At 38.5% G+C, this 25,474-nt stretch overlaps 1 protein-coding gene across 7 annotated transcripts in view; it reads left to right on the top strand.

Moving 5' to 3' along the window:
* FMO5 (flavin containing dimethylaniline monoxygenase 5) overlaps positions 1–18,342 on the top strand; it is a 40,542-nt gene extending 22,200 nt beyond the window's left edge. For 6 of the 7 annotated variants that reach the window (XM_020909016.2, XM_020909015.2, XM_020909012.2 and 3 more), the window contains 4 exons: positions 3,185–3,384; positions 6,508–6,860; positions 13,101–13,173; positions 16,108–18,342. In XM_020909016.2, coding sequence (XP_020764675.2) covers positions 3,185–3,384; positions 6,508–6,860; positions 13,101–13,173; positions 16,108–16,453 — 972 coding nt within the window. In that variant the 3' untranslated portion in view covers positions 16,454–18,342. The remainder of the gene's footprint in view (positions 1–3,184; positions 3,385–6,507; positions 6,861–13,100; positions 13,174–16,107) is intronic. The other variant, XM_070467202.1, reaches the window with a different exon arrangement.
* Positions 18,343–25,474: the final 7,132 nt, after the last annotated feature.

The raw sequence follows: 25,474 nt of genomic DNA, 5'->3' as shown, positions 1-25,474 counted from the left end.
TCTTTTTTGTGGTTAATCTATTTTCTTTCTATTAGGTGTCATCTCTATGGGAACTCGATAGATTACATTTTTATAGAACAGAAATGCAAAGGATTGCAAAAACAGCAGATATGGCACAAAACAGACTCTTAGTCCAAAAGTTAATTACCTATAAGAAGTCACCAGCTAACCTCTATCTAAACTATTTTCTATTAGGCACATTTGTGGCTATAATATTTGTGGAGCTTTTCTCACCCCGCAGAGGGACCTATGCTTAATAGTTTCTTTTGTTAGCGTACTGTGCTTAGGATGTTTAGAACAATCATGAGCATTTTGTGCAATGAGAGCACACATTTATCAAACAAGCCAGAATGCCAGCAAAAGGGTTTGAACTGAAGCATTTCCTTCATCCCTGGCCCCTTCATAGGGTACCAGCGTCCAGGAGATTTATTAATTAGGGTTTTAAGTTGGTCCTCATTCGGTGAAAGAGGAGCAGGAGAGCTCTCGGCAGGCAGCACAAGAATCCGCAGCAGGGCGAACAAGAGCAACAGCAGAAAAGGAGGGGAGGATACAGGGTGGGGTAGAGGCTGAGGCCAACCTGGAGGGTCCCTTATCCTAGACGGCCTTGCCTGTCAGGTTTTTTCCTCGTGACCTCGTCATGGATGGGGTCCCGGACGGCCTTGCCTGCCCGGTATTTTCTTCATGACCTCGGCATGGGCGGGGCCTCTCATAACGGCTCCCGGCACAGTCTAATCCTCTAAAGACAACATGGACATCAGTATGAAAAGCATCCATGTGATAGCACATGCAAGCAGCTCTCCCCGGCTTCTGTGTACAATTAGTTAACATAGAATAACATCCACTGTAAAGCCATTTCTATGTCCTTGAGGGTTTTCTTTTCTTTTTTTTTTTTTTCTTATCATAGATTTTGAAGTGGGAAGAAAGTATCTTCATTATAAATTCCTAGAAAAAAACATCATTGTCTTTATGGAATCATAAAGATTCATGTCTTTATGGAATCATAACTTTTTTGGCATAGTTATATGCCTGGTTGTTCTTCAGTAACTTTAATTAAACATACATTTTATTTACTTATTTTTTAAACATACATTTTAAATTACTTTTATTTATTTATTTAAAAAAGATAAGCTTTTAAAGTTTTTTTTAATTAAAAATTTTTTTTTCCTTTTTTTTTAAATGTATTTGTTTATTTATTTTACTTTACAGTATTGTATTGGTTTTGCCATACATCGACTTGAATCCTCCATGGGTGTGCATGTGTTCAATAGAAGTTTAATGCCACAACTTTGTTAAATGACCTTTACCTAGAAACTCCATTCAATAACATTGCTTCTCAAGTTTATCCCCATCTATCACCACAAAATTGATTTTATATGTTACTCCATGAATTAATTCAATAAGCATTTATTAGGAAACAGGTATATAAATAATAAAGGGTAAAAATGTATGTGGGTGATGTGATAAAAGAATGTTCAAAGTATGTGGAAGGGACCCAAGGCATGAGCTTTCTTTAATACCATTGGCTTGTTAAATTGTCAGCTATAGAGAAGCTTGGCCTTACAAGCACTGAGGAACCATAAATTGCCAAAGAACAAGGCAGCAAGAGTGGGTGGAGGTAAGGTGGTTATGTTTCTGATAAAGGTTTGTGACATATGTATTACTGTCACTATTTTATACATAGAGAACCTTTTACTATTTTTTTAAATGGAGGATAATTGCTTTATAATGTATTGGTTGAGAACTTTTTAACTGAAGCTCTGAGAATTTACATTACTTATAACCTGTACTTTAAAGTTATATAGACTGCACACAAAATAATTTGATTCCTAAGACCATGCATGCTCGTTCAACTGTGACACATAAACGTGCTTAATTATGATCATGGTTAAGGTCACCATCGGTGAGAATACACATATGAAGTATATGATCATCCCTCTGTAGACAGGTCACCTTTTAACAGGAAGACTTAAACAAAAGACCATAAAACAAGGACTTCCCTGGCAGTACAGTGGTTAAGACTCCACTGCAGAGGGTATGGGTTCAATCCCTGGTTGGGGAACTAAGATCCCACTTGCTGCATGGCATGGCCAAAAATAAACCAAGAAAAGCCCCAAAACAATGTACTTAAATAGCTTACAACCCTGGGAACTATCTTTAGAGAGTGTCATAACATAGACAAAGTGATGCTTTTGCCAAGTAGCTGAATACCAAACTTTTATTAGCTCTGAATGTGGACTTGAGCCAGCAGATGACACAGAAAGAGTGACCAGCTCCCCTGTTGTTCTACTTGCAATTTTCAGTTTTTCCCTTAAATAACTGAAACATTTCTTAAGCAGAAGCTTTGGTGTAGGTAAGACTTAGGTTAGAAATTCAACTCTACCACTTAGTAGCTATATGAGTTCAGGCAAATTATTCATCTTTTCCATGTTTCTCATCCATCAAATGGACATAACATTACCTACCTCAAGAGGTATTTATTTATTGATCAAATAAAAATACAGATAAAGAACCTAGTACAGTGACTAACGGGTTATAATTCTCAATAAATGGAAGTGGTGATGATGATATGCTGGGAGCTAAAATATGTATCTGCTATACCTTTCACCTTGGAGAAAATACATTCGGAAAGACAAAAATCAGAATATACAATGCTAAATATCAGTATAATTGATGTTTTTTGTAATAATGCAAACAATGTCAAAGGCCAAGAAAAGATTGAGGGTTTTAAATTAAATGATGTCCACTTGCTGTCAGCTTTACTGTTCCCTGATTTTAAATGAGTTGGACAGGTGATAAGTGCTAGAGAAGTTCAGAAAATGGAGAGAAAATTATCAGCCAGAATGATCAGTGGTATCTTATGGAGGAGGGAGACTTGATTCTGGATCTTAAAAAGGAGTAAGCTCTGGAGAAGTTAGGGAATAGGGGGCCTTTCAGGGAGGCATAATGACATTAAACAGAAGTGCAGTGGTAGTTTACAGCAAGATATATTCTTGTTCAGTGAATATACCAATTTAATTGTAAGCTTAGTGTTTGAGAAGAAAATGGCAGGAAATTTAAATAAATAAAGAGATGGGCAGGGAATAAAAAGCTAGATTAATGAATTTGAACTTCATCTTGAAAAAAATGGGTTCCCATTTCTTCAGAGAATGGCAAAAGCAAAAATTATTTTTTCCCCATCCCTCAGGTTTTACTCAGCACCAGAAGAGGGGCTTGGATCCTCAATCGTGTAGCAGACTATGGATATCCTTTTGATGTAGTTCTCTCATCTCGATGTAATAGTTTGCTGAAGAAGATTGTTGGTCAATCAGCAGCAAGTAGATATTTGGAAAAAAAGATTAACCAAAGGTTTAATCATGAAATGTTTGGCCTGAAGCCTAAACACAGGTATGTTCCAAGGCTTGGAGTTGGCAGTGATAGCCAAGGCAAAGTATAAGGGCTATGCCCACAGGCTAACAGTAGACCTTACCTCTACCTGTACATGAAGCAGATGCAGAGTCAGAAATCAGATTTCTACCTTGCCCCACAGAAGTCCAAGATCTACTGGTCTGTAATTTTCCGTCTAGAATTCTCCTTGGCATTAACCATTTTATCATTCTCCAAGGTACAAATTCTTTTTACATGGTGCCCAACAGCAACAATAAAATGGTAGTAGAGGGCAGTTCATCCTTCATTCATCCAACAAACAACTGAGCATCTGAGCCAAGCATTAAACTGGCTTGAGAATACTGAGACTCAAGACCTAATAGTAATACTAACATCTTACCTTTTTGAAGACTTAATATAAGACAAACATGGTGCTAAATGTGTTAACATGCATGATCTCATTTAGTCCTCACAGTAGCCCTATAGGTTGGTACTATTTTGATCTCCATTTTGCAAATATAAAAATTGACACAGAGAAACTAACTTGCCCAAGATCACATAAGTAATAAATGAGAAGTGGCTAGTTCTTTAAATATGCTAACAAGAAGACAGGTGGTAGAATATGATATGATAAGAGAAATGCATGGAGATTGTGAAGGACAGAAGTCTTCACACAGAAGTGGACTGTGATGGCATTTCCAGAGGGTGATTTTAAATACTTTTTACTCCCTCCAACTTTTAATTTCTTTATTGTTTAGATTTACTTGCTGTAAAATAGTAAGTATAATGAACACACATATACCCTTCATTTAGACTGACCTATTATTAACAGTTCACTATATTTCCTTTCTCTCTCTTTCTGGAGGTATACAGATCCATACATATATAGTATCTATATATACATGCATGCATTCATACATTTTTTTACCTGAACTATCTGAGAGTAACTACTTGTAGTCAATAAGATACTTTACCCTACATTCTTTAGCATACATTGCCTAAGAAAAAGGGCATTCTTTTACATAAACATAATGTTATGTTTAGCAAACTGAACATTGATAAAGTACCATTATCTATTGATAATACATTGCATATGCAAATTTCCCAAATTGTTTCAATAATATTTGTAGCTTTTTGTTTTTTGGCCACACTGCATGGCTTAAAGTGCAGAGTCCTAACCACTGGACCACCAGGGAATTCTTTGTAGCTTTTTTATTTTTAAAATCTAGGATTCTGTCAGGTATTACACCATTGCATTCAGCTGTCATATCTCTTTAATCTCTCTTAATCTGAAATAATTCTCTTCTTTTAACATGGATTTTTGTTTTTTTTAAAAGAATTGAAGCCATTTGTTTTGCAGGAACTCTCTAAAGTTGGACTTTTATAATTGTTCTTCCTCTATTATATTTAGATTAAATGGTTCTGGTGCAAATACTCATAGGTTATGTTGTGCCTTCTTGATGGATCACATCAGGAACCAAATGACCATAGGTTATTGCATATTAATGATGTTAAATTTGATCACATGGATTTGGTAGTATCTACCAGGTTTCTCTTCTGTAAAGATACTTTTTTCCTTTGAAATTCATCAGTGGGATGATACTTGGAGAGTGTGTTTCCCAACAAACTTTCAGCCATTTATTTGACCCAATTATGGAAACTGTAGCATCCAAAACTTTGGGAATCACAAAAATAAACTGAGTCTTTATGAAATAATAGAGGAGATAGTCACACAAATAGGGTAAGGAAGTAGCATTCTAATTATAAATACAAATAGCAAAAAATACATTATCCTGTAAGACCTGCACATAGTTTGGTTAGGCTAGACTATTAGGCAGAGATAGAACAGTGCCTGGGTACATCTCCAGGTTTGCTGGAGGTAAATAAAATAAAAAGTTTAGAATGAAGACAGTCCAGAGCCATCATCGAAAGGTTTTAAGCAAGTGAGTGACATAATAATAAATACATTTTTGAACAATCACTCCAAAAATAATGTAGAACACAGATTGAAGGGGCTGGAGCAGGAGACCCTGAAGACAACTGTAACAGTCCGGGTGAAACAGAGAATGAGTAAAACTATTCTGAAGATGTTTAAAGGAGAAAGGGTGGCCTTGGTGACCAGATGTAAGACTCACAGTTCTGTGATTTGGGCAACAGTGTGGAATTGTGGTACTGTTAGTGAAAAAGAATAAGTTTGGAGAGAAAGATGAAATGATGAGGTTAGAATGAGAACAGAATCACAAACCTAAAGGTTTGAGTCAAAGAATTACTAAATGCAGCAAGCCAGTAATACTGTTTAAACAGATCAGTTCCTGAGAAGAGGCCAGCTCTGTCTCTGAACATGACAGGCTAAGGATTCTCAGAGCCTGTTAACACAGTATCCAAGGATTCAGACTGTTTTTAGAAAGGTCCAAATTCTGCAAACCTGTCTTATTTTTTTGTCACCTTATCCTATGCTATTTCTGGGAAACACTACTTACCATACCCGGAGGATCTCAAGGGAGTTCATAAAAAACCATATTGATATAAATCCTAAAGTCCTAGGCTGCGGGACCTTAGGCAAGTCACTTAACTTCTTTAGTCCTCAGTTTCCTCATCTATAAAACCTGGATAGTGGTAATTGGCCTGCCTCCTTCATTAGGTTTACATTCATGTATGTAAAATCAATTTATAACTGTAAATTACTATACACATGTAGTTCATTATACAGTTTGGAAAATGATGGTTCAAGTCTACCTTCTGGTTCTTTGAAACTAAAATGAGACTCAATAGGATGCTGATAATACAGTTCTGCAGACTTTCTGACATATGGATAGAAACCACTAGACTGTGGCTTTATTATATCACCAAGAGCATTATTATTCCTTGAGAAACCATACATGTACTTTTCAAAAAGACCATTATTCCTTTACTTCTCCAACATCTTCCCTTTCAGTGCCTCCCACAGTCCAACATCTACTCTGAGATCATCCTTACCTTTATCAAGCTGGTATATATTAGACCCTTCCCAAACTTCATGAATAAAGGGAAACTATTGGCATATTGATTAACCACCTCAATCAAAGCAGAATTTTACTTACATGGTAATGATTTCTCTCTCTCTCACGATCTCTCTCGTTTCTCCTTCTTTATCATCATTCACAGAGTTTTGAGTCAGCATCCAACAATAAACGATGACCTGCCAAACCGTATAATTTCTGGCTTTGTGAAGGTGAAAACAAATGTGAAGGCATTCACAGAGACAGCAGCCATATTTGAGGATGGCTCCAGGGAGGATGACATTGATGCTGTTATCTTTGCTACAGGCTATAGCTTTGTATTTCCTTTTCTTGAAGATTCTGTCAAAGTAGTCAAAAACAAGGTATCCCTGTATAAAAAGGTCTTCCCTCCTAACCTTGAAAAGCCAACTCTTGCAATCATAGGCTTGATCCAGCCCTTGGGTGCCATTATGCCCGTTTCAGAACTCCAAGGACGCTGGGCCACTCAAGTATTTAAAGGTAAGTGACCATGTTAAGATGATTACCTAATTACTTAGCAGTATATTTAATTATGTTTATGTTCTTGCTTGTAAATAGTCAGATAGTATGTATGATTATAACAGTGCCTGGCACAAAGTTAGTGCTCAAAAATTAATTTTCGAGGGAATATAAAGTAGTAATTTATAACCATGGATCTATAGCAAAATCTCCTGGGAAATTTTCCCAAAATAGGCATGTTTTGCTGGTGGTATTTAGTTAATAAGTCTGAGATGGAGCTGATATAAAATCATTGAGAAAATGTTCCCCAGGTGTTTACAATGTGCACTCCAGATTTAAATCCACTCTTCTAGATTTTAGAAAACTGATACATATTTGTGAATCAATATTCTTTTATAATAGTTAGAGAAAGTCAAATATAGAAGTGTGTGACTTGATTTCAGCAAAAAATTAAGACCAGGTAAAGACTAGTCCAGAATATAGAAGATTCAGCCACTCAAATTCTCAGTTTTCCCCCTTTATATTCCCTTTTTCAGAAAGTTTTGGCTACGAGACCATGAGAAAAACTTTGGGGTTTGGGATAGTAGGTTCAGTATGAATTAGCAGAATAATGTGGCTTCTAAAAGACTTAATTATACCTGACATCATTAAAAAACTATAATACCCTGGAATTTACAACATTCTTCTCTAAACTGGTCAGACCACACCTAAAGATATTTTAAAAGTGAAACTGGAGTACATTAAAAGGAGAGAGATAAGAATGGTTAAGGGATTTGAAAATGTGCCATTTGAAGTACTAAAAAGGAGCTGACATATAAAATCAGAGATCAGATCTGATAGACAGAGTACCTGAAGAACTATGGATGAAGGTTCATAACATTGTATAGGAAGCAATGATCAAAACCATCCCTAAGAAAAAGAAAGGCAAAATGGTTGCCTCAGGAAGCCCTAAAAATAGCTGAGAAAAGAAGAGAAGTGAAAGGCAAAAGAGAAAAGGAAAGATATACCCATCTGTATGCAGAGTTCCAAAGACTAGCAAGGAGAGATAAGAAAGCCATTCTAAGTGAACAATGCAAAGAAATAGAGGAAAATAATAGAGTGGGAAAGACTAGAGATCTCTTCAAGAAGATTAGAGATACCAAAGGCACATTTCATGCAAAGATGGGCATAATAAAGGACAGAAACGTTATGGACCTAACAGAAGCAGAAGATATTAAGAAGAGGTGGCAAAAGATCTTAATGACCTAGACAACCACAATGGTGTGATCACTCACCTAGAACCAGACATCCTGGAGTGTTAAGTCAAGTGGGCCTTAGGAAGCATCACTACAAACAAGGGTAGTAGAGGTGATGGAATTCCAGCTGAGCTATTTCAAATCCTAAAAGATGATGCTTGAAAGTGCTGTGCACTCAATAGGCCTGCAAATTTGGAAAACTCAGTAGTGGCCACAGGACTGGAAAAGTTCAGTTTGCATTCCAATTCCAAAGAAGAGCAATGCCAAAGATTGTTCAAACTACCACAAAATTGCACTCATTTCACATGCTAGCAAGGTAATGCTCAAAATCCTTCAAGCTAGGCTTTAACTGTGTGTGAACCAAGAAATTCCAGATATACAAGCTAGACTTTAAAAAGGCAGAGAAACCAGAGATGAAATTGTCAACATTTGTTGGATCACAGAAAGAGCAAGGGAATTCCAGAAAAACATATACTTCTGCTTTATTGACTATGCAAAAGCCTTTGACTGTATGAAAAGTGAAAGTTTCTCAGTCATGTCTGACTCTTTGCTACCCTATGGAATTCTCCAGGCCAGAATACTGGAGTGGGTAGCCTTTTCCTTCTCCAGCAGATCTTCCTAACCCAGGGATCGAAGCAAGCTCTCCTGCATTGCAGGCAGATTCTTTACCAGCTAAGCCATCAGGGAAGCCCCTTTGACTGTGTGGATCACAACAAACTGTGGAAAATTCTTAAAGAGATGGGAATACCAGACCACCTGACCTGCCTCCTGAGAAATCTGTAGGCAGGTCAAGAAGCAACTGTGAGAACCAGACATGGAACAACGGACTGGTTCCAAATTGGGAAAGGAGCATGTCAAGGCTGTATATTGTCATCCTGCTTATTTAACTTATATGCAGAGTACATCATGCAAAATTCCAGGCTGGATGAAGCACAAGCTGGAATCAAGATTGTAGGGAGAAATACCAATAACCTCAGATAAGCAGATGACACTGCCCCAGTGGCAGAAAGTGAAGAAAAACTAAAGAGACTCTTGATGAAAGTGAAAGAGGAGAGTGAAAAAGTTGGCTTAAAACTCAACATTCAAAAAACTAAGATCATGGCATCCAGTCCCATCCCTTCATGGCAAATAGATGGGGAAACAATGGAAACAGTGACAAACTTTATTTTCTTGGGCTCCAAAATCACTGCAGATGGTGACTGCAGCCATGAAATTAAAAGACGCTTGCTCTTTGGAAGAAAAGGTATGACAAACCTAGACAGCATATTAAAAAGCAGAGACGTTACTTTGCTGACAAAGGTCCGTCTAGTCAAAGCTATTGTTTTTCCAGTAGTCATGTATGGCTGTGAGAGACCATAAAGAAGGCTGAGTGCTGAAGAATTGTTGCTTTTTAACTGTGGTGTTGGAGAACACTCTTGAGAGTCCTTTGGACTGCAGGGAGATCCAACCAGTCCATCCTAAGGGAAATCAGTCCTGAATATTCATTGGAAGGACTGATGCTGAAGCTGAAGTTCCAATACTTTGGCCACCTGTTGTGAAGAAGTGACTCACTGGAAAACAGTCTGATGTTGGGAAAGATTGAAGACAGGAGGAGAAGGGGATAACAGAGGATGAGGTGGTTGGATGGCATCACTGACTCAATGGACATGAGTTTGAGTAAGATTCAGGAGTTGGTGATGGACAGGGGAGCCTGGCATGCTGCAATTCATTGGGTCACAAAGATCGGACACGACTAAGTGACTAAACTGAACTGTTTCAGAGTTCTTATAAAAATTACAGCTTCTTCCCTGGTGAAGACCTCATAGTAGTAGAGAAAAAGAAACAATGGTGATAGATGGGAGTGAAAACTAGAACAGCCACTATGGAGAACAGTGTAGAGATTCCTTAAAAAACTGGAAATAGAACTGCCATATGACCTAGCAATCCCACTGCTGGGCATGCACACTGAGGAAACCAGAATTGAAAGAGACACATGTACCCCAGTGTTCATTGCAGCACTGTTTACAATAGCCAGGACATGGAAGCAACCTAGATGTCCATTGGTAGAAGAATGGATAAGGAAGTTGTGGTACACAATCAAATATTACTCAGCTATTTAAAAAAATGCATTTGAGTCAGTTCTGATAAGTGAATGAAACCGGAGCCTATTATACAGAGTGAAGTAAGCCAGAAAGAGAAACACCAATATAGTATATTATCACATATATATGGAAGTTAGAAAGACAGTAAAGATGACCCTATATGCAAGACAGTAAATGAGACATAGATGTAAAGAACAGGCTTTTGGACTCTGTGGGAGAAGGAAATGGTGGAACGATATGAGAGAATAGCATTGAAAATGTATATTACCATATGTAAAATAGATGACCAGTGCAAGTTCGATGCATGAAGCAGGGCACTCAAAGCTGGTGGTCTGGGACAACCCAGAGGGATGGGGTGGGAGGGAGGTGGGAGCAGAGTTCAGGACGGTGGGACACATGTACACCCATGGCTGATTCATGACAATGTATGGCAAAAACCACCACAATATTGTGAAGTAATTAGCCTCTAGTTAAAATAAATAAATTTTTAAAAAAGATTAGCAAAAAAAAAAAAACTTTTCCAGATTTCCCCAAAGTTCTTTCATTTCTCTTCTTTTTCTTTTAACTTTTTGGCCACACCATGGGGCACATAGGATCATAGTTCCCCAACCAGGGATCAAACCCATGCCCCCTGCGTTGGAAGCATGGAATCCTAACCATGGGGACTACCAGGGACGTCCCAGAGTTCCTTCATTTCTTAATTCTTTAATTCTATCCAATAGATTGTGTATTTCTTGAGCACTGGACCAGCAATCCAATGCAAGTAACCCATTAAGTTGGCTAATTCCAGTCATATTAAGTGGGTTTTTTAAGTGGGTCAATTAAGAGGAAAAAGTTGCATTAAAATATGCCACAGCACCTTAGTATACTTTGAACAAACAACTGAGACTCTTCCAGAATAAGTGAACTATTGAGAGGACTAGGGAAAAAGCATTTGGAAGATTCTGCATTATGGCTGTGGGATTAAGGGATTTTAGGGGAATTGTATAAAAAGCCCAGTTATCTATGCTAGCAGAGCTTAGTGCTAATTCCTCCAGTTTTCAACACTGGAAGAAGGAATCATCAGAGAATCCCTATAAACTTATCAAACTTCCAAAAGGAACCCTGAGTTTTTTCTAATACTCATACCCCTACACTCTACCTAGCAAATTCTTGCCTTTCTCATCTCTGAATTCTACCCTCACTGTGCTGATTTTATGCCTTTAGAATCAGCTAGTTTCACACATGCCCAGCTCAGCCTGTCTTCTTGCCTGACATGTTCTTTCCTAACAAGTCCCATTTCCTTTCTTCCTTTGTTCTCTAGAATTACTATTCTCTTGTTAAGGAAATATTACACCCTTTTGTAGAACACTGAGTCTGCTTGCTTGCCTTGACCAAAATCTAGTTTTCTTTTTATCTTTGTCTCTTTTGTAACCTCTCAAGAGACCTTGCAAGGATTGCACTTTCATTTAGTAACTTTCTTCCTTTGCAAACCATATGAAGTGAAACAATTCTCTGGATCACAAGGAGGCATTATGTCATAGCATGGCATTCAAGTTCCTTCACAAGTTACTTCACATGCTGGTTTTTCAGGCCGTCTTTCACTACTTTTTATATCCTATCATCTTCTAGATCCTATTTAGATGCATCTTCTAGATCCTATCATCTTCTAGATCTTCTAGCTGACTTAACCCACTGAGAGCAAACACAGCTCTTTGTTTTTCTGGCTGCCTTGGGTCCTCCTTGCAGGGCACAAGGCTTCTCTAGTTGTGGTTCGAGGGCTTAGCTGCTCTGCTGCGTGTGGGTTCTGAGTTCCCTAACCAGGGATTGAACCCACATCCCATGCATTGGAAGACAGATTCTGAACCACTAGACCACCAGGGAAGTCCCCTGAAAGTTCTTTAAATAAAAGAATCAAGTTTATTTGCCTTTGTCTTCCAAGACTAGACCAATGCCTAGCACATGGGAGGCAGCTAATAAATCTCTATTCAATGAATGCAAGTTCAGCTTTGGTGGTTTTCTGAACTCTCCAGTTGTTGTTCAGTCCCTAAGTCGTGTCTGACTCTTTGCAACCCCATGGACTGTGACACGCTGGGCTTCAATTTAGAGTTGGGTTTAGAGTTGGATACAACCAAGGGAGGAAATGAACAGGCTTTTTCTACACAAATAAGAAGTAAAGGGGAAGGCAAAAGAAGACAGAGAAAACAGCAGAAGCAAAGGCTTAAGGTCTGAGTACCTTTAGAGTTGGCTCAAATTTTCTATATGGCACAGTACCTATAAGTTCTGGGCATAAAGCTAATCATTGAAATTGAGAGTTTCCATGTTAAGTGCTTTCTTACCTTTGTCTAGCCATGTCCTTGGTGTTGGTATTAAATTCCTGCTACTGGAACTCTGTGCATTGGTGCATAAATTTATTTGTTAAGACTGGGTATTATGAGTTGCCTTTGACCTTACCCCTCACTCTCACCAAATAAAAAAGTTTATAAGGTAAGGTTTATTTCCCAAGGGACTTAAGGCATAAAACAGATTGACAGTTTATTTTTATTTCCTTCTCTCTGTGGTATAAAGCCCCTTTGTGATTGAGTACAATTACAGATGTGTTTCCCATCATCTTCCCACCCTTTTACTTTGAACCTAATTTTTCATACACTTTTTTATCATTTTCTCATGTCCATATCTCATTTCCCATTTGAAAGACTATTTTAGGGACGAGGCAGATATTGGTTGGAAAGCAGATTAGGAGAAATTTCTTCCAAAGACAAAGTGGGATAGAGTAAGCTACCAAAGTTAATATGATTATATTCTGGTGGTGGAAGGGTAAAGTGATCAACTGAATATGTAACTTCCTTGGTACAGAAAACTAGCCTGTATTACCTCAAATTCTCCAGAGCATGGTAATTGTTAATAGGATTATTATTCATACTGAGGTAATTTTACACTTAAATTTTTTTTTTTTTTCTCTTTAGGGTTAAAGACATTGCCCCCACAAGGTGAAATGATGACAGAAATAGCTAAGGTTCAAGAGGCTATGGCAAAACAGTAAGAATTCTCCCAAGTTTTCCCACTCAATTCTTAATAAGGGCAATGTTGTACTATATTTATTTTCCTTGTGTTCATTTAAGGATTTAGATATTTTGAAGGAAAGGAAATAATAGTTTGTGACAACAGAATAGAGAAATACCACTAAATGATTTGAGTATGGATAGGAAAGGAGAGAAGAGCTTAAGAAAATCCTATGTGTAGGGCCTAAAAGAAAAGTCAAGTAGTAAAAAGCACATGGAGAGAAAACCAGGTATGTTATTTTGGCAAGGATTACTTGAAGGGCTGTTACAGCTGCCAGAGAAAGGAGGGGCAGCGATGAATTAATGAGGGGTAGGTACGGTCAAATTACAAATCTGTAGGTAGACTTGCAGATCTGCAGAGGTCATTTGCTGGCTGGCCTGTGACAGCATACTCAGGCCACATTCGCTGTTGGTATGAACAGTCTATATGATCTGGGAAGGTGGTGCTCAGTGCTTATTTAGCAATCTGAGTTTCAGAACTTAAACTTATTCACTGGGTGATTTTTATTTGAACAAAGTTGATGTTGATCAAGCCCTAAAAGTCAGAGGCACAATCACCCCATGCCCAAAGATGTGGTTTTCTTCAGTTATGTGATTATACCAGTGTAACTCTCCCTTCTGGGAGGAAGAGAAAGTTTTTATTTAACCCTGACACCCTTTCTAGGTGCCCTCCTGTTTTCCTCCTTCCTTTCACTGCCAAAGTTCAGCAGTATAAACATTCTGTATTACATGCTCTAAATTGGCACCCTTTTCTCCTTCCGTTGTAACTTCCATCCTTATTCCTGCAATTGCTCTCTTAAGAATTATCTATGGACAACTTAATTTTTCTTTCACTACTGTTTGGTGCTTTTTAACACCTCTTCCTGCTTGGAGTGCTTTCTTTCCCTGGCACTATTTATAATTTTCATTATTAATTATATTTATTATTGGGCTTCCTAGGTGGCTCAGATGGTGAATAATCTGCCTGCAGTACAGGAGACTTGAGTTCCATCCCTGGGTTAGAAAGACCCCCTGGAGAAGGGAATGGCTACCCACTCCAGTATTTTTTCCTGGAGAATTCCATGGACAGAGGAGCCTGGTGGGCTACAGTCCATGGGGTCACAATATTATATTATTTGACTATTTTATTATATTTATTATTTAGTATGTATTTATTATCAATTATTACATTTACATCAGGTATTATATTTATTATATTATTTAAATATATTTATTATTACCCCATCTCAGTTTTCCTCCTTCCTTCCTTTGACTTACCTTCCGACTGTGAGCAGTGCCTAAGGATAATATTTAACCTTTATTGAGGGTCAACTTTGTGCAAATACTAAGTGTTTTACATGTATGAGTTTATTTAATTCTTGAAACAATCGTACAAAGCAGGTACTAGTGTATCTCTGTGACATCTCCCTGAATACTACAGTTGTTGACCCACTACATGCCTGTAAACCCATGAGCTAACACAACACCCATAAGGGAAAACTCTCAAATTCTTTCCTGTCTTACCTTCTTCTATTCTAAACTTTATTCCCATTTCATAAATTCCTTTGCCTATCTATCAGTTCCTCAGGAATTCTATCTTACCAGTTCTATTTCAAATTTATTTTCTATCATTTTTCCTGCCCTGTTTTTTATAGTTTCTTTTGGCATTTCTATTTTTATTAAAAAAAATTTTTTTTTGGCTATACAGCATGTGGGATCTTAGTTCCCTGACCAGGGATTGAACCCATACCCTCCTTTCCTCTTCCCCCCTCCCCCTGCATTGGAAGTGCAGTTTTAACCACTGGGCTGCCAGGGAAGTTCCTTTTCCTGTCCTTTTTGGATTTCTAGTAAGCCCATCTAATCACAGTTAACCTGACTTGACTTTTCTCTTATTTTTTTTCTGCCCCACTGTTCTTTCTTTTTCTATAGAAAGTAAAAAGAGAAAGTCATCAGTTAGCCCTTAAATCCCACTGGCTTCCCAGATGGCACTAGTGGTAAAGAACCCACCTGCCAATGCAGGAGATATAAGAGATGTGGGTTCAATTCCTGGGTTGAGAAGATCCCCTGGTGGAGGGCATGGCAACCCACTCCAGTATTCTTGCCTGGAGAACCCCATGGACAGAGGAGCCTGGTGGGCTACAGTCCATAGCGTCGCATGACTGAAGCGACTTAGCATGTACTTTTCACATAGGTATTGTACTGTTACCACATTTTCTCTCCCAAAAGCCCATTTTGCTCTTCAAATCTGCACTTGGTGTAATCATTCCATCTGGTTCCATTTGGAGGAAACTTGTAGGATAAGTCATCCTCCCCCTCCTTTCAGGATTCCAAATTAATGTTGGTTCTGGGAAGTCCTGCTCTTTGGACTCTACCATCACCTCCCTCATAAAATAAGTGAGGATCCCAAACTTGAGAATTTTTGTGGAGGGTTCTTTCTGACGACATCAGAGCCCTCTGTATCTCGATCTGCTACGTTTGCGTCCATATATCCACCTTATTTTCTACAGCATGCTTCCTCTCCTGTAGGTGGTGCCCGTGAATATTCTGTGCTCACATTCTACACTCATTCTTGCTTTCTTCCTTCACTGTGCCATTCCCTTGACTTGTAATACTCTCCTCTTTGTTCGTCCTTTATCTATTTCTTCCATATCCTTCAAGAACTTATCATAGCTCTGTTTCAATTACCCTCCTCTCCATTTCTATTTATCAGCCTAAAACCACATGATTTAACAAAGTCTTAAATTCTTCTCTGTTTCATGTGTACCTCTCTACTCCAATAGATTATAAGGTCCTTAAGGATAGAGACAGGGTCTTAGCTTTCTTCTCTGTTTTCTACAGTTCCTATCCCAATACTGAGCCAGTAGCAGATACTCAGAAAGCACTGATTGATTGAATTGTTAATAGGCCATGGTTTCTGTCTTCTCTGCTTCAGGTTTGTGGAAAGCCAACGCCATACCATTCAGGGAGACTATATAGGTACCATGGATGAGCTTGCTGATCAGGTGGGCGTCAAGCCCAATCTGCTGTCCCTGGCCTTCACTGACCCCAAACTGGCATTCCAGTTATTTTGGGGACCCTGTACTCCAATCCAGTATCGTCTACAGGGTCCTGGAAAGTGGGATAGAGCTCGAGAAATGATCCTCACCACAGAAGATCGTATCAGGAAGCCACTAATGACAAGAATAGTTGAAACCGATAATTCCAAGACTTCGACAATAACAATGGCCAAGTTTATGTTGGCTGTTGTTTTCTTTGCTGTGGTTATAACCTATCTGTAGCTGTTCCATTGTCATGGTCCCAGTTTTCTTTGAAAGCTGAATCTGCAGATGCCTTTGGAGCCTGACAAGACTGAACAATGTTCATTGTCCAAAAAGAGATATTTCATATTGTCCAGAAATCTACTTTTCTTTCTCTTTCCAAAGCATTCATTCTTTTTCCTCTTTTCCCTACAATGAAATCTCAGCATTTCATTTGTATTGACTTACTTCCCTTACTCTTATGACTCATTACATTTTCCTTCCAGTAATTCCTGGACCATGAGCTTAGATACTCTTTTAATCATCTTTGTTTCTCCTTAGCAGAATTCCTGGCATGTGGCAGGTGCTTAATAAATGTGTGCCGTCATTTATCAAATATTATGGTGGGGAACATAAGCCAATATCTACATAAGAAATGGGTGAATCCATGTAACTGTGCTTCTGACAGTATTTGGTTTTCTACTAGAAGCTGAATCTTTTGTTGTTTTTATTATATAACTAAATGCATTTTTCCTGAGAGATAAGAGGAAAAAAAATTGTCTTATAACTGTTGTACACACCTAAGATAAGATATATAGATACTTAAACATTTTATTTCACTATCTATTCACTAGTATATCTGATAGCTGGTCATTTTTTTCTTTTCCCCTAAGCAACACATCTCTATTTTCTCAACGAGAACTACCTTCAACTATCTAGGCTCATGGATTGTTCTAACAATCTAGCAGCTGCCAACAGGCTAAACCTGACTGGAAAAACTGGGATTTTAAATTAGCAGTCCAGTCCTTTTTGATCTCTCAGTTCTCATATTAGGATACAAGACTTTATCTTAGGAACTGTGATAAGTAGCATCAGCTGCTATAGTATGACCTACGGATGTGACTGGATTTCCCCCTCCCCCAACTCCTCCTTTCTCCCCTCCATACCCTCCCACACACAGAAAGTCAAGGTAATTCAAAGAGGTCAGTTATGTAACCAATTAAAATTGATGATAACTAAATATAGGTGGTATTCTACTTTTAACGGTTATGTCAGAAATTGCAAGTTATGAAAAACAAAGCAAATGAAATGAAAATCAGGGACTCCAGTTTATGTCCAAGAGCTGCTGTTGAATCTGTTTTCTCATCCATAGAAGTGTTGCTCTGTTCTTGTGCCTCAGAGAAGTTAAGTCAATGTTAACTGTTGGGCAAACTGAATTTCATGAAGAAAGGTGCTGGATGTACCCATCAAGTGTGTGTTCATAAAGATGCTGTTGGGTAATACATTTGGGGATTGCTGTCTATGACTTAACAAAAGAATAAGTTTGAACAGGTGAAGAAACATTAGAAATTATCTGCTTTCCCAATATAAATAAGAGAACCAGAAATGTGAGAACTACAACTTCTTCTTAATCATAAAACTATTAATATTTGTACAATTCCCTGCTATTTTGCCTGTGGAAAAACTTCTTGAGAATGAGAAGGTCTTTTGCCTTCCATAATTCTTGTGATACTTGGGATTTATCTTCTATTAAAATGGACCTAGTATTTTTTTTTTTTAATTGGAGTAGTTGCTTTACAATGTTTTGTTAGTTTCTACTGTATTGCAAAGTGAATCAGCTATATGTATACATATATCCCCTCTGTTTTTGGATTTTCTTCCCCATTTAGGTTACCACAGAGCACTGAATAGAGCTCCTTTTGCTCTACCGTAAATTCTCTGAAATGGACCTAGCATTTTCTAATCTGCAGACTATTCTAGTGCAAGAGTAAATGAAAAGCCACTTCTTTTTCATTTCCTTCTTTTAACATATACATTTTCCTCTTTTAGCATGTAAGTTTGTTGAATTAATAGTCATTTACAACATAATTCCTAGTTATCAGTAATAAATACTCCACTTTCCTCTTTAAATAAAAAGCATGTAATTCTAAGTTCATTGACTCTCTCACTTTATGTATGATATGAAAGTTTACCAAAAAAAAAAAAAAGCCCATCATCGTAAACCAAGCTGAAAGTCAGATGTGAATAGGAGAGTGAACTCAAAACAAACTCAAGATACAAAGCCCTAGTTACTGATTTTGTTGTCGTTGTTCAGTTGCTAAGTCATGTCTGACTCTTTTGACCCCATGGACTGTAACCCACCAGGCTCCTCTGTCCATGGGATTTCCCAGGCAATAATACTGAAGTGGGTTGCCATTTCCTTCTCCAGGGGATCTTCCCAACCAGGGATCAAATCCACATCAGTGTCTCCTGGATTGCAGGTGAATTCTTTACTGCTGAGTCATCTGGGAAGCCCCAGTTACTGATTAATACTCATCGATTTACCACATCTTTCTTTTGTAATTATATTAAAAAGTAATATCATTTTCCTAATTATATTGTACAAAAAAAGAGAGAGAGAGAGAAAACTTTCTTGTAGTACCAGAAGTAAGGAAGTTCTCAAAAAGCAAACTGGTGGGAGTATGTCATAGGGACACAGGAACCAACTGAAAATGGTCCCAGTGGCCAAAGCTGAATAACAGTATAAATAATCTAGTGATCTCGAGTGGCCTAGGCCTGCAGGAGCTTGAAGTGGGGTTTTGGTTCCCAGCCAGAGACTGAGGCTGGATCATGATGGTGAAAGCACCAAATCCCAGCCACTAGGCCAGTCTTCAGTGACAAGGCCCTGGCTCTTCAGCTTTGCAGGAAAGAATTCCCACAAAGAGAGAAAGTAGTGAAACCAGTAAAGTACTTATTAGGAAGAAAAGGAGTACCATATGTGTGGATAGATACATAGACAGACTCAGAGAGACAGTCCCTGAGTTGTGCCTTCGTGGCAATTTGAATTATTTTTATGGGCCGTTTCTTCCAGTTTCTTTTGGCCAATCATTTTGCCTGGTTCGGTGTTCATATTTGGTATATCTCAGGATCCTCCTGTGTGTGCCAAGGTGGAGTCTAGGGAAAAGGCCTATGGGTTGAGCATCCCTTAGCACTCTCCTTCAAGGAGACTTTCTGTGAATGTGTGGTCAGGAGGTCTCCTGACTTCAAGAATAAGAAATACATGGCCTGGGCAGGGCTCAACCTCCTCCCTTAATTGTCCATATATTCTTGTCTTGGAGTTTCAGTTCACAGGGAATAAATCTCCAATCACTTTACTGGGTGGGGCGGGGACATGGTACTCTACCTCCTGCCTCACTAGTACTGGATTATAATATAAAGTATTTAAAATGCCTATGAGTCCATACTGATATAAATAAATGATTGAGTAATAAATAGGGCAGAACAGAGAAAACTCCCATAGGAAGAATTTTGAACATTTACATAACTACAGTACCCTCAAGGAGTTGAAGCATAATTCCCCACTCCTTAAGTATAGGCTGCAGAGAGTGACTTCCTTCCAAAGAGAACAGTATGAAAAGTGGGGGGAATAACTTTGCAGTGGAGAAATCCAACAAACACTACCTCAACTGGGTGATCAAGATTAACATCAACAGTGAGGTCATGTTAACAGTATGTATTCTTGATATGATATGAGAAAGGTACTTAACATCTATGGTCTTCCCCCCTAAAACCATAACCCAGTCTACCTGTGAGAAAAACATCAGACAAACCCAAGTTCAAGAATATCTTACAAAATACCTGACCATCTCAAAACTGTCAAGCTCATCAAAGAAAAAGGAAGGTCTGAAACTGCTGTAGTATAGAGGAGCCTAAGGAGACCTGATATCTAAACGCAATGTATCTTGGATGGGTCTTGGAAAATAAAAAGGACAACAAGTAAAAACTGAAGAAGTGTTAATAAACTATGGATTTTGGTTAATAACAGTGTACTGATTGGCTTATTGGTTGTGACAAATGTACCACAATAATGTAAAATGTTAACAATAAAATAAATTGGATGTGGGATATACAGGGGCCCTATACTATCTTCCCAAGTTTTTCTTAAAACTATTCTAAAAATTTTAAATTATTAAAGAAAAAAGAAACATATTCCTTTGGTTTAGGATTTGACCCAGAGCCATAATCTAGTGGAATTTTCTCAGAGAAGAAGTTATATTGGACAGTACATTCATTTAAATTACTATCCTTTCCCTTGATTAGTCTACAAATAAAGCTGTTTTAATAAAGCACACTATAACTTACTATAGGAATTTTTTTTTCCTTTGCTGAATAAGTATAGGCTACAGTTGTAGAGAGGAGAAAATGGTAATGTAAGGTCAAAAGACACATTTTCTTAAAATACTCAGTTAATTTCTTTCTTGTAGCTAGGTATATTAAGCCAATCGTCTCCACTAGCAAATTGTATGATATATTAATGACAAGTACATTCATGAATGAGATAATTTTACTCAATATTGGATCTCTGCATTGTTAATTTTATCAATAGTAACATAAAATATACTATATAAACATCCTCCAGACTGCCTATTGGAATTTACCAAAGTGCTGTGTTTTTACCATGCTTCTATATACATTCTCATGCTGTTCCCTCCTCCTGTTACATGTTCCAGCCTACTTCATATTTCACCTTCAAGATTCATTTTATCTGTTATCTCTTCCAGAAATCTCCTCTTGATTTTCAGGATGAAACAGGTGACTTATCTTTATGCCTGCACCACACTTGGTATATTGCTCAATTATACATGATGAATATCACAGTCACACTATATAATATCAATTGTTTCTCTCGCCTAGTTCTTCCTTGAACTAGTAAATTCTTTTGAGGAAGATACTTTATAATTTGTATGTTCCTAGTACCCAGTATAGTGTCTGAAACATACTAAGACCTCAGTAAATTAGTGATTAGTTAATTAAATAAATTCAACATGGGAGATAACAGTATGAATGAGTTTTTTAAAAAGTAAATAAAATAGTGAATAATACTTTACCATTTTATTAAAAAGTGATCAGGAGATTGATGGGTTCTTAACACTTTGAAATGTTTGTGGGCCAAGCACGTTCTTCCAGAAAATATTCTTGGATAAATCTTTGATCTGAGTCAGTATGTCATCTCTAATATTCTGTTTGGTTTGAAACACAAGTGATATGTCCTGTGTATAACTTATTTCCTCGATCAAACACAGGATTTAAAAGTCAGTCTCAGCACAGGAAAGAAGATGGGGGACATGTCTTCCTTGATCCTCCTTGCTGTTCTGGTCCTCACTGTTGGGGTCCTTTAATGGATTGGAACCTGGTGGTACGGAGTCGACGATAAGAAAGTAAAAGAGAGAAAGAGAGAGAGAGACAAAAAAAGACCCGGGGACCTAAGCTCTAATGGAACAAAGGTGCTTTAATGATTTTTCTATGAGTATATACAGGCTGCAATACAAGAAACTTCTTTCGGGAATGATAGAGTTCAGCAAACCAAACCGTTACCAAGGGAACAAGGGGTAATGTTAGTCACAAGGTCAGGACACAATCCATATCTCAAGAAAGGGGAACGAGACTAAGCAGTTTTGTCCTAAAGAGAATGTTTACTAAAGGAGACCCAAGCCTGCCTCACACAGTGACCTCAGTCCCTGGGAGCAGCGTGCTGTTCCGCTTGAAGGGGGACGAAGGACTCATGAGAGACAGCCCGTAGGAATCCTCCCATCAAACATTCCCTGACACCTCACTACTGTTCCTTCATGTTTTTGTCACATTCCCCAGCTTCTTTAAAGTACCCACTGTCTCTTCTATTTGAAGTTATTTAGAGACCTTCTGTTTACTCTTCATTCAGTGAAGATTTGAGCACCAAGCTTTCCACCTTTCTCTATACATATTACTCCTGTAAGTTGATTTTTTCAGCACTTTTTTTAACCTCAGTTTTTTATTGATATACAACTGACATGCATTATGTTAGTTTCAAATATACAATTTCAAGTGTATACAAATATACAAAGTTTCAAGTACAATATAGTGATTTATGCATGTATTATTAAGTGATCACCACAGTAAGTATAGTTAAGATCTATCACTACAAATAGTTAATAAAGTTTTTTTCTTGTGATGAGAACTTTAAAGATCTACTCTGTTAGCAACTTTCAAACTACAACAGAATATTGTTAATTATAGTCACCATGGTGTACAATATATCCCTGGGACTTATTTTATAACTGGAAGTATTTACCTTTAGGGGCTTCCCTGATGGCTCAGGAGGTAAAGAATCCACCATGATTCCCATGCCTGGAGAATCCCCATGGACAGAGGAGCCTGGCGGGGTTGCAACCACGAGATTGCAAAGAGTCAGACATGACTGAGCTACCAAGCATGGCGCACTTACCTTTAGACCTCCTTCGCCCATTTTGCCCATGTCCTGCCTCTGCCAACCACCAATCTTCTCTGTGCACCTGTGATTTAAGTGTTTTATTTTCTAGATTCCACATATAACTGAGATCATATGCTATTTCTCTCTTTGTCTTACTTCACTTAGCATAATGCCTTCAAGGTCCATCCATGTTGTCGCAGAGGCAGGATTTCCTTTATTTTTATTGCTAGATGATATACCATTGTGTATATACACCACATATTCTTTATTTCTCCACGAATGAACAGTTTGGTTGTTTTCATGTTTGGGCTATTGTAAATAATGCTGCTATGAACATGGATGTGTAACCTTATTCTGTAGTTGATTTCCACAATTATGTAAGTAACACTTTCACCCAACCAATGTATTAGTTAGGATTAGTAACAGTAACCCAAAGTAACGGTGGGTTAAACAAGGTTAAAGTTTATTTCCCTCTCATATTAAAAAGTCTGGAGGAAGATAGTCCTGAAATGGTAGAGCAGCTCCGCAGCATCTCTTTCTGCTCCACTATCAGCATGTGGCTTCTGTTTTATGGTCCAGGATGGCTGCTGGAGCTCCAGCCATCATATGGACATTCTACACAAAAGGAAAGAAAAATATAGTTTCCTTTCTCTTAAGGCAACTTCCTAGGAGAACACTGCCTTCCACAGAACATTGCCACTTGGATCTCATTGGGAGTATTTAGTCACATATATCTAGCTACCAGAGAGGCTAGGAAATGTATCCTTATAGAGAGAGGCAATGTACCCAGGTAAAAATCAAGGTTCTGATATTAAGGAGGATGGGAGAATGAGTATAAGTGTTGAGGTAGACCTTTACCACCTGGCCTCTCAGTTCAATGACCTTCTCACCCCAATGATTCTATAATCTACCTATGTCATTATCATCAAAACCTTGATTTCAAGCATCTTACTCTCCAAAAACATCTCTTATCTTTCCAGCCCACTTACTCCAGTACCGTAACTCCAGCAGTGTTTGGACTCCCCTGTGTGCCCTCCATCAACCTCCTCTTTTTTGGGGGGGCGGGGCGTTGTGCTGGGTCTTTGTTGCTTTGTGTGGGTTTTCTTGTCTCTAGTCGCTTCAGGGCAGGGGGCGGGCTACTCTCGGTTGCAGTGTGCAAGCCTCTCGCTGCAATGGCCTGTTTTGGTGCAGAGCACAGGCTCTAGGCACGCAGGCTTCAGCAGGTGTGCACACGGGCTCCGCTGCTCTGCGCATGTGGGATATTCCCACACCAGGGGCTGAACCAACATCCCCTGCATTAGCAGGCAGATTCTTAACCATTGGACCACCAGGGAAGCTTCATCAGCCTGCTCTGTCTTCACTTCTTAACCCACCTGGTCTAAAACCCATGGTCCAACATTATATCCACACCCTACCTTGCACTCTGGATTCCATTGCCCTTTCCCCCACACTTGCTTGGGTATTACCTTTGTTATGTGTCTTCACTAAAACACTCAAATAGGGCGAGAGAAAAATACCACCTGACATCTTAAATTCATGACTACTAAACCTTGCTTCTTTTTTCTTTAAGACAGAAGCAGTCAGAAGATTTTCACATCTTTCCACTCAGTGCCTGAGGTTTGTAATGAGGGCTAGTTACATAGGCACCCTCTGCCTAGCATATATCAAAATTCCAGGCTCCCAAAAGGAAAGCAGGTGTTCAATATAAAACACATGGTTAGACTTCACTGGTTAAGAATCCACTTGATAATGAAGGGGGCATAGGTTCGATTCCTGGTCTGGGAAGATTCCACGTGCCACGGGGCAACTAAACCCAAGCACCACGACTACTGAGCCCGCACTCAGGAGCCCAAGCTCTGCAACAAGAGAAGCTACCATAATGAGAAGCCCATGCCTTGCAACTTGAGAGGAGTCCCCGCCCACCGCAACTAAAGAAAGCCTGCACATAGCAGTGAAGACCCAGCACAGTCAAAAATAAGAATAAATATATATAAGATAATAGATTCCATAATTTACAGGAAATGGATAAATTCCTTTACAAGCATAATTTAAAAAAAAAAAAACCCACATGGTTATACAGTTTAGTCTCAGGGAGCTACTCTTATCAGGGTGGTAAGAACCCTCCCCAAATCCAAATTCTCAGACGCCAGACATGGGTCAAGGATGCCACCTGGCCTTCCTGAGGATAAACAGTCTCAGGCCTGGAGTCATGACCTCCTTGAGAGGGCAATACATATATAAGTTATTTGGAATTTTCCTGTACAGAAGATTTGTTCCCCATATTCTGGTTGGTTTTAATTCCTTATTTTGGGGGATATGGGAAGCAGTATTATGGTTACAGGAGTCAGCTAACACTTTCCTGCACATTGCCTTTTATGAGGAGTCTCCAATACTGGTCTCCAGACTCTTGCTTGGCCCAGTGTTTCTCAAAATTTGACTCTTGAGCCAGAAACATCAGCATCATCTGGGATGTGACAGAAATTCTCAAACCCAACCCCAGACTTAACTGAATCAGAAATTTTAGTAAGTCCTCCTGATGCATGGTAAAGTTTAAGAACCATTGATTTAGTCAAATAGTGAGGAAGACCTGTACCTGCTCTTTCTGTCAGGCTTCAAACTGATCCTGAGGTCTCCACTATCTGCCAGAACCAAAAGACGAAAGTGGGTTAGGATGAGAGTGGTGTGGAGTCAGGGTATATGCAAACTATCATCTTCCCTTCCCTGTGGATTTTAAATAAATCTATTTTAAAGTTCTCTTCAGAGCATTCTTTTTCTCGATTTCCTTGCAGGCAAATTCTCTGATTTGAAGAGTCTTCTTATGAAACATCATGGTACTA

Source organism: Odocoileus virginianus, chromosome 5 (genome assembly GCF_023699985.2).
Source record: "Odocoileus virginianus isolate 20LAN1187 ecotype Illinois chromosome 5, Ovbor_1.2, whole genome shotgun sequence".
NCBI lineage: Eukaryota > Metazoa > Chordata > Mammalia > Artiodactyla > Cervidae > Odocoileus > Odocoileus virginianus.
The sequence above is the reverse complement of the archived record's forward strand: the minus strand, read 5'-3'. Positions and strand labels throughout refer to the sequence as shown.